The sequence below is a fragment of the Drosophila kikkawai genome, chromosome 2L, assembly GCF_030179895.1.
Source record: "Drosophila kikkawai strain 14028-0561.14 chromosome 2L, DkikHiC1v2, whole genome shotgun sequence".
NCBI lineage: Eukaryota > Metazoa > Arthropoda > Insecta > Diptera > Drosophilidae > Drosophila > Drosophila kikkawai.
The window spans coordinates 8,855,441-8,870,962 of NC_091728.1; the positions used below are offsets into that span (position 1 = coordinate 8,855,441).

General features: G+C 47.9%; 4 protein-coding genes across 5 annotated transcripts; 3 read left to right on the forward strand and 1 right to left on the reverse strand.

The window, feature by feature from the left end:
- The first annotated feature begins 4 nt into the window (after nt 1-4).
- mib2 (mind bomb 2) lies at nt 5-7,265 on the forward strand. Its single transcript, XM_017167000.3, has 6 exons — nt 5-362; nt 1,001-1,160; nt 3,528-3,695; nt 3,901-4,570; nt 4,627-4,789; nt 4,846-7,265. The coding sequence occupies exons 2-6, from the start codon at nt 1,094-1,096 to the stop codon at nt 6,910-6,912; spliced, it is 3,135 nt and encodes a 1,044-aa protein (XP_017022489.1). The 5' UTR covers nt 5-362; nt 1,001-1,093; the 3' UTR covers nt 6,913-7,265.
- Nucleotides 7,266-8,793: 1,528 nt separating this feature from the next.
- Nucleotides 8,794-10,481, forward strand: Catsup (Catecholamines up). Its single transcript, XM_017167062.3, has 2 exons — nt 8,794-9,214; nt 9,281-10,481. The coding sequence occupies exons 1-2, from the start codon at nt 8,896-8,898 to the stop codon at nt 10,252-10,254; spliced, it is 1,293 nt and encodes a 430-aa protein (XP_017022551.1). The 5' UTR covers nt 8,794-8,895; the 3' UTR covers nt 10,255-10,481.
- Nucleotides 10,399-11,869, reverse strand: Ttc19 (tetratricopeptide repeat domain 19). 2 transcript variants are annotated; one of them, XM_017167063.3, is made up of 4 exons: nt 11,245-11,869; nt 11,026-11,189; nt 10,805-10,952; nt 10,399-10,747 (listed from the first exon to the last, which is right to left on the reverse strand). In XM_017167063.3, exons 1-4 carry the CDS (start codon nt 11,776-11,778, stop codon nt 10,484-10,486), a joined length of 1,110 nt encoding a protein of 369 aa, XP_017022552.1. In that variant the 5' UTR covers nt 11,779-11,869; the 3' UTR covers nt 10,399-10,483. The 2 variants fall into 2 exon arrangements, with proteins under 2 accessions (XP_017022552.1, XP_070141610.1); XM_070285509.1 differs by having other exon boundaries at nt 11,026-11,175; nt 11,245-11,422.
- A 242-nt stretch (nt 11,870-12,111) lies between these two features.
- On the forward strand, nt 12,112-15,034 carry Acn (apoptotic chromatin condensation inducer acinus). Its single transcript, XM_070285433.1, has 6 exons — nt 12,112-12,225; nt 12,294-13,919; nt 13,984-14,194; nt 14,258-14,504; nt 14,569-14,681; nt 14,793-15,034. Exons 2-6 carry the CDS (start codon nt 12,328-12,330, stop codon nt 14,973-14,975), a joined length of 2,346 nt encoding a protein of 781 aa, XP_070141534.1. The 5' UTR covers nt 12,112-12,225; nt 12,294-12,327; the 3' UTR covers nt 14,976-15,034.
- Nucleotides 15,035-15,522: the final 488 nt, after the last annotated feature.

A 15,522-nucleotide genomic window follows, 5' to 3' on the forward strand; every position in this document is an offset into this window, starting at 1 on the left:
ACGAAAGAAGAAGACAAAACTGAAGTTGTATTATTTTAGTTCTAGCAAAATTGTGAATTTGGCCAATTAAAATCGAAATTGTTATGTGCCCTAGCCTCGAGCCAATTCGTGCGTCGGCGGTGTGTTAGCGTAGTGCGGAAATAGAGCGCGATCGAGTGAATAATGCCCCATTTGGCCACCGTAGCAACGGTCCCCATGCACTTTAGGCGAAAGGAAACGCTAAATGCCCAATAAAAAGCGCACGCGCGCATAAAATGCACCATTAAGGCCGAGGAGCAGAATCTAAAGTTTTTTTCAATTGCAAACAGCTGGAGCAGCAGCAGCGACTGCTGGACTTGCGACAGTGTTCCCCAATTGCATTGGTAAGCTGCTGCTGTGCCCCAATCATTTTTCCACACACATATCTACGCAACGCGCACACACCGAGGGCGATTCCGCATATATACTTGTCCGCATTTGGACGATGTGAGTGAGAGGCGATATGTGGCTGTGTGTGCGCGTAAATACTTTTCGTAAACAACACATGCGGGTCAATTAATAGAACTAAAGCCCTGAAACAGTTGAGGAAAGACGGAAAATCACAACATTTGGCCTTTATCAGCTGCTGCTGCTTTGGCTACTAGGGAGCCTCCCGAAAAAAGAGCATACTTATGTATATGTGTATATGCCTTATCGGCATGCGTCATGCGAGAGCGGCTGCACCCGCACCATGACGACGACACAAGCTCCCTGGAACGGAAGCCGAGGCAGTGGCACTGGCACTGGCGATCGGGAGACCGTGTGGCAGAAGGCCATATCTTCTGTTCGAACAGCATATGCCTCACACAGCCTCCCACAAATATGCGCATCTTGTGCGGGTTTCTCCCTTCAGTCATGCGCTGACTGGGGCGCCATTTAGTTGACCCAATTATCATCGCGCGGGTCGCATCATCAAACTCCTCCTGACCCGACACCCCAGACACAACCGACTAATGTCAAATGTCACATATCCTCCTTGCAGGCAGGCGAAGGCTACCGATTGGCAACCGAAATCGCATCGAGCTGAGACTGAATCACACACCATACCCAACCAGCGCTGAGTCAACTAACCGCCATGCGAGCCTCCATTCCGCCCGGCATACGAGTAGTGCGTGGACCCAATTGGATCTGGTCGAATCAAGGTAGGAACAACAGCCGGAGGAAGCCACGAGCAAGACACTTTGTTTACTCACCTTCCCCTGCTCCTTCTCGTAAAAGAGGAAATTAACTTGCCATCGGGAGCTCTCTGTTTATACACGAGTCTTATTCAATATGTGTGGTATAGATTGAAATCATTCACGGTGGAGATTGGTTCGGGGATAATGATAAAAATATGGCTAATTTGGTTTGCGGCTTTCTATTAGGCGTAATCAAAAATCACGATTACCTTTCCTACATGACTAATACATGCCAAAAAATGGTTCAGGAATTATAGTACTTTACAGCTGAAGTTGTTTGTTTTAAGAAGCCTATTTAAAACCATCAAAGTTTAGTAATGATTTCTTTGTATTTGGCTCTGCACTTAAATCAGTTGAAAGTTAAAAATTAGCAGAAGACCAAATTATGAAATACAGACAAAATTCCATAAAATTAACACTTTCAGCTTTAGTTTTCTTTTATAAAACAAATACTTAGCTTAATTTAGTTTCGTTACCATTCAAAAATATAACAGAATTCAAGTTGCAATCTAATTAAATTTTCCATGTTTGTTCTTATAGAATGATAATCCCTTCTTTAATACTGATTTTAACTTAAAACTTCATATTCCTTTTAAGGTTTGACAAACCAATTTTTAAAATAAAATATCATCCAAACTAGACTAAAAAGTTTACAAAAGATATTGTAAATAAATATCTATAAGAAAGTAAAAAATCTAAAACAAATACTATAACCTGATAAATCCACCTGTAATAACTAAATTTATAAAAAAAAAAGGGAATATTTCCGATCAATGCGATTAGATAAAATGTACTTCTTTTATTCTGAACGATATTCCACTGTACACCCGAAACTCAACTCACTTGGCATTGGCACCCCGTGCACGGGGAGCGGTGGAGAAAGTGAAGGAGGAGGCAGGGCTATTGGGACGGGACGAGAGAGAGAGGTGTGTGCCCGTGTCCGTGTCCGTTGCCACTGCTCGGGGCGTTGTTGTATGTAAAGAGGACGCGCCTCGCTATTTTTAGCAACACTCACTGTGGCGGCAGAAGCAGCAACAGCGAAATTCTTGCGCTTACCAATTGCTTCTGCTTTCGTCGCTTCGTTTTATGGTCCATACATATATGGCGGGGATATGTGTGTGGTTCGATTCTCGGTATTACGTATATATACAAGCTCACACCCTACCCTACGTGGCAGGTAAATAAGTTCTAATGCAAACAATAATATTGCGTAGTTTTTAATTGAATTAATTTTCCTTAGCTGGAAATGCTCTTAGTTTGCGTAAATTGCGAATTACTTGTTATAGAGAAAAGCATTTGAGAATGCGATCGAGCAGGGTATTTATCTTTAAAAATATTCCTTTAGTTCCCTTATAAAATTTACAATAAATACAATAGTTTACTTCCAATGCTCCCATAACTAATATAAGAAAGTTTAAGCCCACGTAACATAATGATTTAATTTGATTAAACCATGACAACTTTAAGCTTCCATATTTTCTATTAACTGGAAATTTAAGTAAGGTTTATGCCTACAAATTATGAAAGCTGTAACTGATATGCCTTTGATTCCGAGCAAATAATGACAGCTTCTTAGAATAAAAATTATCTGTTGCCGGCTGACTGGCAACTGTAAAAAATGCAGTTCCACACGAGCCTAGAGGCTCCAACTGCAGCTGCACATGGTCGGAGTTTACACACACATGCCCACAGATTAGGTCACAGCAGGATTTCCCCTACTCCTCCAAGAGCCCTGCGGCAAAAGTCTGGCTGTCATGGCACAGCAAGGGCGCGTGCCATTTTGTCTCCATTTTGGAGTGTTTATTTTTAGGCACACCGCGATCCCCACGCGAACAGTTCCAGCAGGCCCTGCCGCTGCTGCTGCTGCTGATTGGGGAGAGTGTGTGGAGAGTTTATTTTTGGCTCGCCCGGCTCCTCTAGCCCCCAAAACCGGCTGTTAGCTGGCTAGGGTGCGTTGAAAATAGACATAAACAAAAACTTGCAGACGACGGCTTCCCTAGGCTAACATTAAATGTCACCCTCTCGAGAATGATTTCACGCCCGTGTGTGTCGGTTGGGTAATTAAAGAGCAGCTGCACGTCCCAGTCCGAGTGCATAACCAGATCCGTTTGGAGCCTCAGCCCGAGTCAGTCAATGATTCCGGGTATTTATAGTCATGGCGCGGCGTGTTGTTCAAGAGGGGAGGAAGCGTTGCGTATGCGTTGCACATGGCGGACGTCCACCGGATGTGAATCCACAATTCAGCCCCAAGAGGAGCCTGGCTGCAGTTAGATATCTCAAACGCCACAAACTCAAAACGTCTCCAACTTTGTTTCATTCCTTACACAATAGACGACGGAGAAGGTCACGTTGGAACCGTTTGCGAAATCGGGCGTTGCGGATCGACACACTCACCGGAGAATACTGTGGTGGTTAACTGGGATTCCGGACACCGGACTAACTACCGAGTGGGCTATCAAAACCAGTACGACCTGATAATTGTGGATAATGCTCAAGTTGGTAAGTAAACATTTTTCATTTTATTTGTTTTATAATTCTTAAAATTCTATAATTTACATCCTTAACTTTATATTTTATTCCCATAATTGCCAAAAGTATTATTAAAACATCTTTTGGCTTTTCTTATACAAATACTTTTTAAGTATTCCGTTTGAATTTTGTATTTGTTAATCCTAATCCTTGTATTTTCTACAATTACCCGCAGGAGTTCGACACTCGAATGTCGTCTGTGATGGCTGCTCAAAGGCAGGCATTGCCGGCATAGTCTTCAAGTGCGCCCAGTGTGCCAACTACCATCTCTGCGCCTACTGCTACGCCGAGGATCTGCACGATTTGGAGCATCCCTTCATACGCTATACCACGCCCAATTCGTTGGGAGTGCGGGTGCCAACGCGGAAAAACTCCAAGCGCATTCAACTGCGCGGCATCTTTGTGGGCGCCAAAGTGGTTCGCGGTCCCGACTGGGAGTGGAGCGAACAGGACGGCGGCGAGGGCAAGACGGGGCGGGTAATGGAAATTCGTGGCTGGGACAACGAATCGTGTCGCAGTGTAGCCAACGTCTCGTGGGTAACAGGATCGACGAACGTGTATCGTTTGGGGCATAAGGGCAACGTAGACCTCAAATATATAGCGGCTACTGTCGGCGGACACTACTACAAGGACCATATGCCAGTGCTGGGGCAGCCGGAGGAGCTGCAGCCGGTGGCGCCCATGGTGAAGCCAAGCTTCTCTGTGGGCGATCGCGTCAAGGTGTGCCTCGAGGTCGATGCCCTGATGAAGCTGCAACAGGGCCACGGCGGATGGAATCCGCGCATGGTCGAGCATCTGTCCAAACTGGGCACCGTCCATCGCATCACGGACAAGGGCGACATACGGTCTGTACGACATAGTAAGCGAAGGATAATTACTAATATTATTTTTGTCCCCCCAGTGTCCAGTACGAGAACTGTCCCAATCGCTGGACCTTCCATCCCGCTGCCCTCGTCAAGGTTGTATCGTTTCGAGTGGGCGATCTGGTCACCATCATCAACGATGCGAACAAGGTCCAGCAGCTGCAGAAGGGCCACGGCGAATGGATCGAAATCATGCGTTATGTGAGTAGAAAATGTTATCTCTCAAAGAAGAATCTCAAGCAACACCTAACTTTCAGGCGCTAGGTAAACTCTGCAAGGTGGTGAAGGTTTACTCGGACGGAGACCTGCGCATCCAGCAGCTGGATGATGGCTTCGAGTGGACTCTCAATCCCAAATGTGTCAAGCTGGAGCGTTCGCCCCTCGCCACGGCTGCCGAGCGCTCCAACAGTATGATGGATCTGAGTCACCGACGAGCCGATCACGTCATGACCCCGCTATCCGGCCTCTCGGGCAGCTCTGTGGCCGACAAGCTGGTGCGAGAGGCCGCCCAGGGGCATCTGGACTTTGTGCGCCAGTACCTGGACGTTAATCCCGGCCAGGTGGACGTGATGAGTGGCGGCAAGGCTTGCATCCAGGTGGCCTCCCACCAAGGCTACGTTGATCTGGTCAGCTACCTCATCTCCAAGGGGGCCAATGTTAATGCCGTGGACAAAGAGGGCGACTCTGCCCTGCACTACGCAGCCTTTGGCAATCAGCCGGCCACAATGCGAGTGCTGCTGCAGCACGGCGCCGAGGTGAACTTCCTCAACTCGAGCCACTGCTCCGCCCTGCATATCTGTGCGCACAAGAAGACGCCGCACTGCGTCCGCGAGCTGTTGGAGCACAACGCCAATGTGAATATCCAGGACTCGTATGGCGATACTGCCCTGCACGACGCCATCGGCAAGGAGAACACGGAGGTCGTGGAGTTACTCTGCAACGCTCCCAACCTGGACTTCACGGTGAAGAACAATCGCGGCTTCAACGTGCTCCACCATGCGGCGCTCAAGGGTAATGTGGTGGCCGCCCGCCGCATCCTCTTGCTCTCCCGTCAGCTGGTCAACGTGCGCAAGGACGACGGCTTTGCCGCTCTTCACTTGGCTGCCCTCAACGGACATGCTCAGGTGGTGGAGACACTGGTCACCGAGGGACAGGCCGAGCTGGATATATGCAACAACCGTAGGCAGACGCCCTTCTTGCTGGCTGTTTCGCAGGGTCATGCCGGTGTGATCGAGCGCCTGGTGCGGCTCTCCTGCGACGTGAACGCCAAGGACGAGGATGGCGACAATGCCATGCACCTGTGCGTGATTAAGAAGTCCAATCTGCAGTCAGCCGCCGAGCCGCAGCCGGAGGAGGCGCCCGAGATACACAAGTTTTATCAGAGCCTGGTGCAGACGAGCGTGCGGGCGGAAGATCGGCTCATGTACAGCATCCTGATCTATCTCTCGAGGGCCGGCTGCCGCGTGGAGCTGAACAACGCCAACGCGAGCATTTTCGAATGGATTACGGACCGCAACATCCGACAGCTTATCTTTGGCCAGCAACCGGGTGAAACTGAGGCGCTGCCAAGGAACCTGCAGGCACTGGACATGTCGGCAGCCGCTGGCAGCGAGGAAGCGGAATCAAATGGAGCCGGCCCAGCACCAGCAGCAGCGCCAGCAGTGCCACTGCCTCCGCAGCGCCAGCATCTGGATCTAATACCAAAGCCCAACGACACACCATCGCCATCAGCAGGTGCAGCAGCCGCTACAAGCACGCCTTCCGCCTCGCCAGGCGTGAAGAAACTCAACTCGGATGCTGTGCAGCAAAACGTTTCGCCGCAGGTGGCGCCCCGTAAGAAGGCACCAAAGCCGCCGGTTACATCCGGCACCTCGGAGGCTGGGGCGGCGGGTCCTAGTCCCAGTCCGGTGATCGTTTCGGGTCCCCAGGAGTGCATCGTGTGCAATGAGAACCTGCAACTGGTTCGATTCGAGCCGTGCCAGCACCAGATCGCTTGCGAGGAGTGCGGCATCAGGATGAAGAAGTGTCTGCGTTGCGGAGTGGTAATTGAGCGACGTCTGACCGTCAGTGGTCGGGTCGTAGCCCTGCCCACGTCCACGTCGTCACCCAGCGACCCCGCACGCCTGCCATCGGGCGATCTGCTGCGCTATCTGGAGAACAAGGTCCAGGAGTTCGAGGAGTCACACTTCTGCGGAATTTGCATGGAGCGTAAGCGGGATGTGGCCTTCCTCTGCGGCCATGGAGCCTGCTCTCACTGCGCCGAGACGCTGCGCACCTGCCACATGTGTCGCAAGACAATACTCAAGAAGATCAACCTGTACTGAGCAGCGTCAGCAGCGGCAGCGGAAACCAGCAACCAAAGTGGCTTGTATATATACATACATATGGGAAATCAGCACTCTGACACACACACAACACACCCACATTTGCCGTGTCATGTGCAACTCGAACTACATAATTATTTATTGAACACCGACGAATTTTACGCGTTCTTTTTGTAAACGACTTAGCAACGGCCTCGTTATACATACAACAAATTATTGTGCACCCTTCAAGTGTCTAGTTATTAGCCTCGTTCAACCAAATGTCTGGTGACGATAAAAACAAATAGGAAACAAACTAAAAGCTTAAAGATATTTAATAGTCATTAAATTGCAAATATACAAATTTAAAATAATTCCAAATGTGTGATTTTTATAATAGATGGGAACAGGGTTAAGTTTAAGGGTTAGTTAATAATTTATCCGATTTTATAATACAAAATAATATTTTTCTAAGTGAAGGAATTATTTTCGACCCCATAAACCATATATATTCTTGATCAGCATCAACAGGGGAATCTTTCTAGACATGTCCGAAAGAAATCGATTTTTTTGCCATTTTTGGAAAATTTTATAAGGGGGTTACATCATTAAAATTTTTGATTTTGATAAAAAATTGAATTTTCAAAATTTTTCAATGAAGTATGCAGATTTATTAACTGTAGAAAATCTTGCACAGAACAGTTTTCCGATTTAAAATTAATGCTCTTTTGGCCGAGTTATAATATTTTTAGTTTAAAAAAAAATAAGAAGTTTTTTAATATAAAAAATCCGATTTTATAATACAAAATAATATTTTTCTAAGTCAATGAATCATTTCCGACCCTATAAACCATATATATTCTTGATCAGCATTAACATGCGAATCTTTCTAGACATGTCCGGAAGAAATTGATTTTTTGGCCATTTTTGCGAAATTTGATAAGGGGGTTACATCATTAAAATTTTTGATTTTGATAAAAAATTGAATTTTCAAAATTTTTCAATGAAGTATGCAGATTTATTAACTGTAGAAAATCTTGCACAGAACAGTTTTCCGATTTAAAATTAATGCTCTTTTGGCCGAGTTATAATATTTTTAGTTTAAAAAAAAATAAGAAGTTTTTTAATATAAAAAATCCGATTTTATAATACAAAATAATATTTTTCTAAGTCAATGAATCATTTCCGACCCTATAAACCATATATATTCTTGATCAGCATCAACAGGGGAATCTTTCTAGACATGTCCGGAAGAAATTGATTTTTTGGCCATTTTTGCGAAATTTGATAAGGGGTTACATCATTAAAATTAGCAAAAATGGCCCAAAATTTTGATTTCTTAAAATTTTAAATTTGGTATGCAGTTTTTTTAAATTAGTTAAAACTAACACAAAACTGCTTTCCGAATCGAAATTAATGCATTTTTGGCTTAGTTATGATATATTTTAATTGTTTTTTTACTTTGAGATAAAGCCATTTTGTATTATTAGAGAATTTCGGTTTTAATGTATATAATTTATATAAATATAATGTAGCTGCCACAGTAACGATCGGTATATATAGAGAAAAATCTGAAGCTGTGAATATAAAACTGTAAATGCAATATTTAATAGGTCAATTAATGAATGTTGAAATTATTTTGTTATTTTTCAGCCAATATATTTATAATTTATATTATGATAGAAATTACAAAGTTTTAAAATATAGTTATTTTACACGACTTAAAAATAATGGTTTTGAAGTTTTCTAAAGAACAAATTATTTTATGTTACGTATAAATATATATTCTATAGTATACAAACTTAGACCTACCAAAGTTAGCTTCCTTTTTTGAAATAAATTAAATATTAAAAAATACGTAAAACTTTTTGAACTGTCATTGACCCACGAGCAATCGACAGGCAGTCATCGGCTATCGATAACTGCAGTACGCAGCAAGAAAAAAAACACACACGTCACAACACTTTTGCCGCAGTCCCACGCATCGAGAGCGATTAAGTCAAAATGGCCAAACAAGTGGATGATTTCCCGGGCAGCAAGCTGCACTTCTACCAGAAGCTGGCCCTGGGCATTATCCTGGGAATCGTGCTCCTCTCCCTGCCGGCATTATGCGCCGGCCAGGGCAATCCCAGTTTCAAATACTCGCGGGAAGCCAATGAAAACTTTGATCCAAAGAAGGCTCCGCCGGCAGTGCACGATCATCATGACCACGATCATCATCACGATCATGATCATCATCATCACGATCATCATCATGATAACGACCACGACCATGGACATCATCATCATCACCGCGAAGAGCGCCATGCAAAGCCGGCATTGGGTAAGAAAGACTTACAGACACCTGTTTGGCCCAGAAGATGTCTTAACTGACTCGGACTTTTCACAGATATGGGCACCATTTGGCTGCACTCGATTGGATCCACTCTGCTTATCAGCGCCGCGCCCTTCGTTCTGCTTTACATCATTCCGCTCGACAACAGCGAGGCGATGAAACCGCGCCTCAAGGTTCTGCTGGCGTTTGCCTCCGGCGGCTTGCTGGGCGATGCCTTCCTGCACTTGATTCCACATGCCACGCACCCGCACAGCCACGGAGAGCACGACCATGATCACGATCACGGACATGATCATCATCACGGAGAAGAGGAGCATGGACACGCGCACAGTCACGACATGAGCGTCGGCCTGTGGGTGCTGGGCGGCATTATTGCCTTCTTGTCCGTGGAGAAACTAGTGCGCATCCTAAAGGGAGGCCAGGGAGGACATGGGCACAGCCACGGTTCTCCGAAGCCCAATCCAGTGCCCGTTAACAAGAAGGCGAACAAGGACGGCGGGGATGGGGATAAAGCGGCTGCCAAGCAGACCAGCAGCAAGCCAAAGGCCAAGAAACAGGAAGCCGAGCCCGAGGGCGAAGTGGAGATCTCTGGCTACTTGAACCTGGCCGCCGACTTTGCCCACAACTTCACCGACGGCCTGGCCATCGGTGCCTCCTACTTGGCTGGCAATAGCATTGGTATTGTGACCACCATCACCATCCTGCTGCACGAGGTGCCGCACGAGATTGGCGATTTCGCCATCCTGATCAAGTCGGGCTGCTCGCGGCGCAAGGCGATGCTGCTGCAGCTGGTCACAGCCCTTGGTGCGATTGCGGGCACAGCGCTGGCACTTTTGGGAGCCGGCAGCGGTGACGGTTCGGCGCCTTGGGTGCTGCCCTTCACAGCCGGTGGTTTCATTTACATAGCCACAGTCAGTGTCCTGCCGGAGCTGCTGGAGGAGTCCACGAAGCTGAAGCAGTCGCTGAAGGAGATATTCGCCCTGCTCACCGGCGTGGCCCTGATGATTGTCATTGCCAAGTTCGAGTAGAGCGTGGTTCCTCCAAAACAAACTTAAAAATGTTAAGCAGGTCTTCAGATTCTCCCTTCTGCGATGCCTTGAAACAACCTTTACATTCTCCCAGTTCGCAAGGATCGGAGGAAACTTACTTGTCGAAATGGAATCATGCTGGCATTAGTTGTTAAGCCGTCAACATTTGCACTTTACTTTGTAATTAAATGTTTTTAAATAGTCGAAACAATACAGTGTGGAAGCTATTTCACGAACGCTTCTCTCCATTAAGGGTGGCCTTGATCTCGTCAAGGCAATACTCGGCCTGCTCGATGGCATCGGGATTCTTGTGCTTCTTGCCCATTTTCCAGGCCAGACGGCAGGCGCTGTCCGCCTGCTGCGTGAGACCTTCGCGCAGATACACCAGGCCAAGATTGGCCTGAAGAATGCCCTCCTGGGCCACGTCCTTCAGCTCTTTCGCCAGTTCGATGGCCTGCAAAAGGATCTCGCGGGCCTCTGTATACTTCTCCACCTGGAAGAGGCAAGACTGATTAATATAACAATTTTCGGAATGAACACGAAGACCCACATTCACGTACGCCACGCTGATATTGTTCAGGATGGTGATTGAAGCCTCATTGACGGCGCCGTAAACATCAACTAGAGCGTCATAAGCCTCTTGGAAGAGCTTCCTAGCCTCCATATACTTGCCCTGCTTCATGAGTAGCTGGCCAAACCTGCAAGGAGGAGGATCGCATTCGGTTGTTAGTTGGATAACCGGGGCCGTCACAATAGAAACACCTTCATTACCAATTCTTTGTCAAGCCATACAGCTCCTGTATGTCCTTGTCGTCGGGCATTTTCTCCAGAAGCTTTGCCAGCTGCTGCAGCGTCCAAGTGAATCCCTGAAAGCTCTTCTCCAGGTCACCCTGCAGCTGGGACATGTGGGCTATTTTGGAGCTGATGTGCAGGATCTGGGAACGTTACAAGAAATCAGAGTTACGGCAATAGTTTTCATGATTAACCCACCTTCGGACTCTCCTCGGTGTGGCCATCCGCAAAGAGTCGCTTCATCACGTCAGTGAAGATCTTCTCCGCCTTCTTGAACTGCTCCCGTTCCATGGCCAGGTTGGCCATGACGTCGTACACATAAGTAACGCCCTCCTTGCTCTGTATATCCTGGGCCATTCGCAGGGCCAGGTGGAGCATTTGCTCGGCTCGGTCGTACTGCTCCCGCTGGATGCACAGGATCGATCGCTTGATCGTTGTCACCAACTTGTCCTCCGGCGTTTCCTCCTTCTCGTCGCCGCCGCCGAACAAATTCAGGGTAAAGGCTGCCGTGAATGCCCAGATCATATCTCCGGATGAGCCATATCCTTGGGAAGCTGGCGCTGCTATCGGATGATCCACATAGGCGCACAGCGATCCGGGACATTCTGTCCGTTGGCGGAAACTGCCTCTCTGCGGTGGCGCTGGGTGACAGTATTCCAGAGGCTTTGCAGCAGCCAACGGGCGGAACCTGCCCATTGCCTGGGTCAATTTCCAAATATTTTTCACAATCATAGTTGATGAGCTTAATTCATTTTTAGCCCAAGCCTTTTTAAATGTTTTGCTTTGCAGTTGCAGTTGCGACTTATGAAATTCGCAGTGTTGCAAAGCGTGTTAATAATGGATATCGATTGCAAAATAAATGGTTTTACTTCTCGGCGTAGAAATGAGTAATATAACAAATTAAAATATTACAAATTTAATAATATGTTTATAATAAATTTATAATAAAAATATTGTTTATGCTATTGTTAATTATTAGACGTTTTGCCAATTCCTTTTGAATTTCCAAAATCCTAATACATCGATAGATATATCGATACTCCCCTCGCGATAGTCCACCACCACCAACCGTCCGGAGCAACCCTTCATATTGATGGCGGATTTTGACGCTCTTTTCCTGGCAAAATAAATTTTCTTTTCGAGCCCAAGGTGCTTTCGCAGCAACAAAAGTGGACCCAGGTCGCAGTGCATGAGATAGCTGTCGGGTCGCCGGCGTCTACCACGAGTTGACGTGCATTTTGTTTCAGATCTTTCCAGTGTTGCTCTGCGATTTTCTCAGCCATGAGACGGCGCAGCGAGCGAAAAAAGTCGTCGTCGCCCGCCCCGGTGCCGGCACGGCGTAGTCGCCGCTCCCGCAAGGTGTCCGAGAGCGAGAAGACCGAGGACGAGGCTCTTGTCCAAAAGGAGGTCGACACGCCGGAGCCGCCATCTGCCACCGCCTCTCGCGAAGAAATCAATGAGCCTCGCGCGTCGAGCGAGGAGCCCGTCGGCTCACCGGTGCGCAAGGGCCGCGGCAGCCGCGCTACGCCCAAGAAACGGACGGAGGCCAAGAGCGGCGAGAAGAAGGTGGAAACCATACCTGAGGAGGAAGCCGAGAATGGCCAGGATGTGGGTAGCAATAACGCTGGAAAGGAAAAGGAGGCGGACAGCAAAGACAGCAGGCCGGAAGCCGAAGCTATTACCGTATCGGCCACTAATGAAGCCGCCAACAACGAGCAGGAGGCCCCTGTAGAGGAAGCCAAGCCCGAGCCAATAGCAGCCGAGGATAAGGAAGATGGCAAGGAGGAAGAAGGCCAGCCACAGAAGGATGCTGCCGATGAGGATGATGAGAACTGCAAGGTCGAGCAGATTGAAGAGGTAAAAGTTCCTTCTCCTTCAGGTAGCCTAACGGCCAGTAAGGATGAGGAACAACTAAAAACGTCAAGCGATGTATTAGACATTCAGATAGAAGACGTCGAAGAAAGGGACGAAGAAGCCCCGGCCAGCTGCCCAGCTGGCTCTCAGCGATCGGAGCGTAGGGATTCGAAGAAGAAACACAAGGATCAAAAGCCGGAGCGCGAGAGAAGCCCTGCCAAAGAGCATGATGAGGAAGATGGAGAGGAGGAGGAGCAAAAGGAGAACCGGAAGCAGCCAGAGGATAAGCCAGAACAAACTCAGAACGAAGACACAGATCTTCAAAAGGACAACCACGATTCATCTGCGATCAATAACACCACTAGCAACAGCACCACCACCATTACCACAACAAGCACAGCTCCGGGAGGGGTGCTTCAGCAGCAGCGCTCGGTGAAGAAGCGCCGATGGCTGACGAACAAGAAGTCATCCGATCGTGCTCCACCAGTGCTGGCTATTTCGACTGATTCGCTAAAGAATATCATCGACGATGTTGTTCAGCCGGTGCCTCTGAGCGACGTGCAATTAGACTCTTCCTCGGAGGAGGAGGGCCTCGTCACCAGCGACCGCGACTCCGAGCGCTCCGCATCGCCCACTAGGTCAAATTCCGAGGCTCGCAAGGATCGGGAGTGTGACAACGATAACAACGTTGGCGACACAGGCGCAGAGTCGTCGTCGGCGGCGGACAAGGAGAGTGCAGGAGCAGCCACCGTTCGGACAACTTCCCCGCCAGCTACCGCTGACTCGGTGAAGACGCAGGGCAAGGCCACCGTCGCTACACCAGCTCCTCACGTAGTCCGCTCTCCTAGTCCAGCCCGCAACCGAGCCAGCCACGTGCTCTACATCACCAATCTAGTGCGACCCTTCACAGTGCTGCAGTTGAAGGGACTGCTGGCCCGGACAGGCAAGATTGTCGATGAGGATGGTTTTTGGATAGATCGCATTAAATCCAAGTGCTTCGTTGCCTATTCCACAGAAGAGTAAGTGTTCTAAATCATTAAACCTTTTCCAACCTTAACAAATAATTACTTTTGATCATTGCAGCGAGGCTATTGAAACTCGCCATGCTCTTCATGGAGTGCGATGGCCTGTGTCTAATCCAAAGTGCTTGAACGTTGACTTTGGCAGTCGTACGGACATGGACCGGGCGATACAATCAACCAAGGACGAAGCGCCCAGGTATGGACAGGAGAACACCAGGGATAATCAGCAGTCGGGCAATACTTGGTCCCGATTGGATGCGACTGACAAAAAGGTGAGAATGCATAACTCGGAGATGTAGGATTCTCAGATAATCATTACTATTATTACCGAACAGCCTGTGCGCCCAGTACGCGAATGGGATGTGGGTAAGAAGGAGCCGACCGACCACGATAACAAGGCCAATAACGATCGTCGTCGAGGCGGTAGCAAGGATCGTCCGGAACCAAGATCTCGGGACGCGGAACGTGCCGGACAGGATCGCAAACGCTCTAGGGACAGGGAGGTGCGTGCAGGTCGCGAGCGAGAGCGAATTGTTGGAGGCGATCGCAATGTACCTGGTCGCAGCCGCAGCGGATCACCGGGTGAGTTTCAGCGGGAGAAGTAAGTCCCCAGAGCATTATCTATATATTTATTTATTTTATCAAGTGGCCAAAAATAAAAAGAAGGACAATGAGCCGCCCATTAGGCTATTGGATGATCTATTCCGCAAGACTAAAGGAACACCCTGCATCTATTGGCTGCCACTGACGCCGGAAGCGGTAAGTTCTTACTAAAAGCGTTGTTTACATCGTCGCTGTGGAAACGCTGCTAAAGCTGGTCAAAAATTATATGCCAACGACACGATTGAACTATATTTTATCTCATTGCAGATTGCAGAAAAGGAGGCATTCCGTCAGAAACGCATCGAGGAGCACAAGCAGCGCATGAAGGAGCGGGAGGATCGGCAGAAGGAGCGTGGGAAGGATCGCGAGCGTCAACGCGATACGCGCCGCAATCGTTCAAACGAACGGCGACGTTCGCGCAGTCGCGATCGCGATCGTCGACGTTACTAGGCTGAGGCTGAGGCGGAGGCAGTGGCTTGAGTTTGGGCTAATAAACGTTGAAAATATAACTCTCAAAAATCGAACATCAGCAATCCAACAACAACAGCAGTAACAATTAAACTCCTTTAGGATCCTCCAAAACTTTTCAATCTCTTCGAGCGTTATTGCGTTCTCAAAACTTAACGACGTTGTAATGTTCAACTTGAAGTGAACGAACGAACGCACTTCAATTTGAATATTTCCGAATACGTTGTTTGATCCATTTGGAATTTCTTTTAGACTTCAAAAACTTTTTCCTCCTTTGTTTTTCCTCTTTGTTGTTGATCCATATATATATAGCACATATATATTTCCACATATATACATATATATATAACCTGATTTGATTTCTTTCCTCAAATGTAGCATTTTACAGCGCCTAACGTCACCTCACCCCCAAAAACAACAACAACAACCACAGCCAACTCTGCGACGGCAGCAGCACCACCAGCAGCCCATGGAATTCGGCCTTTGCGGCGGAATGTAGAAGCTCCCTTTGCAGCAAGTTATCATGCTT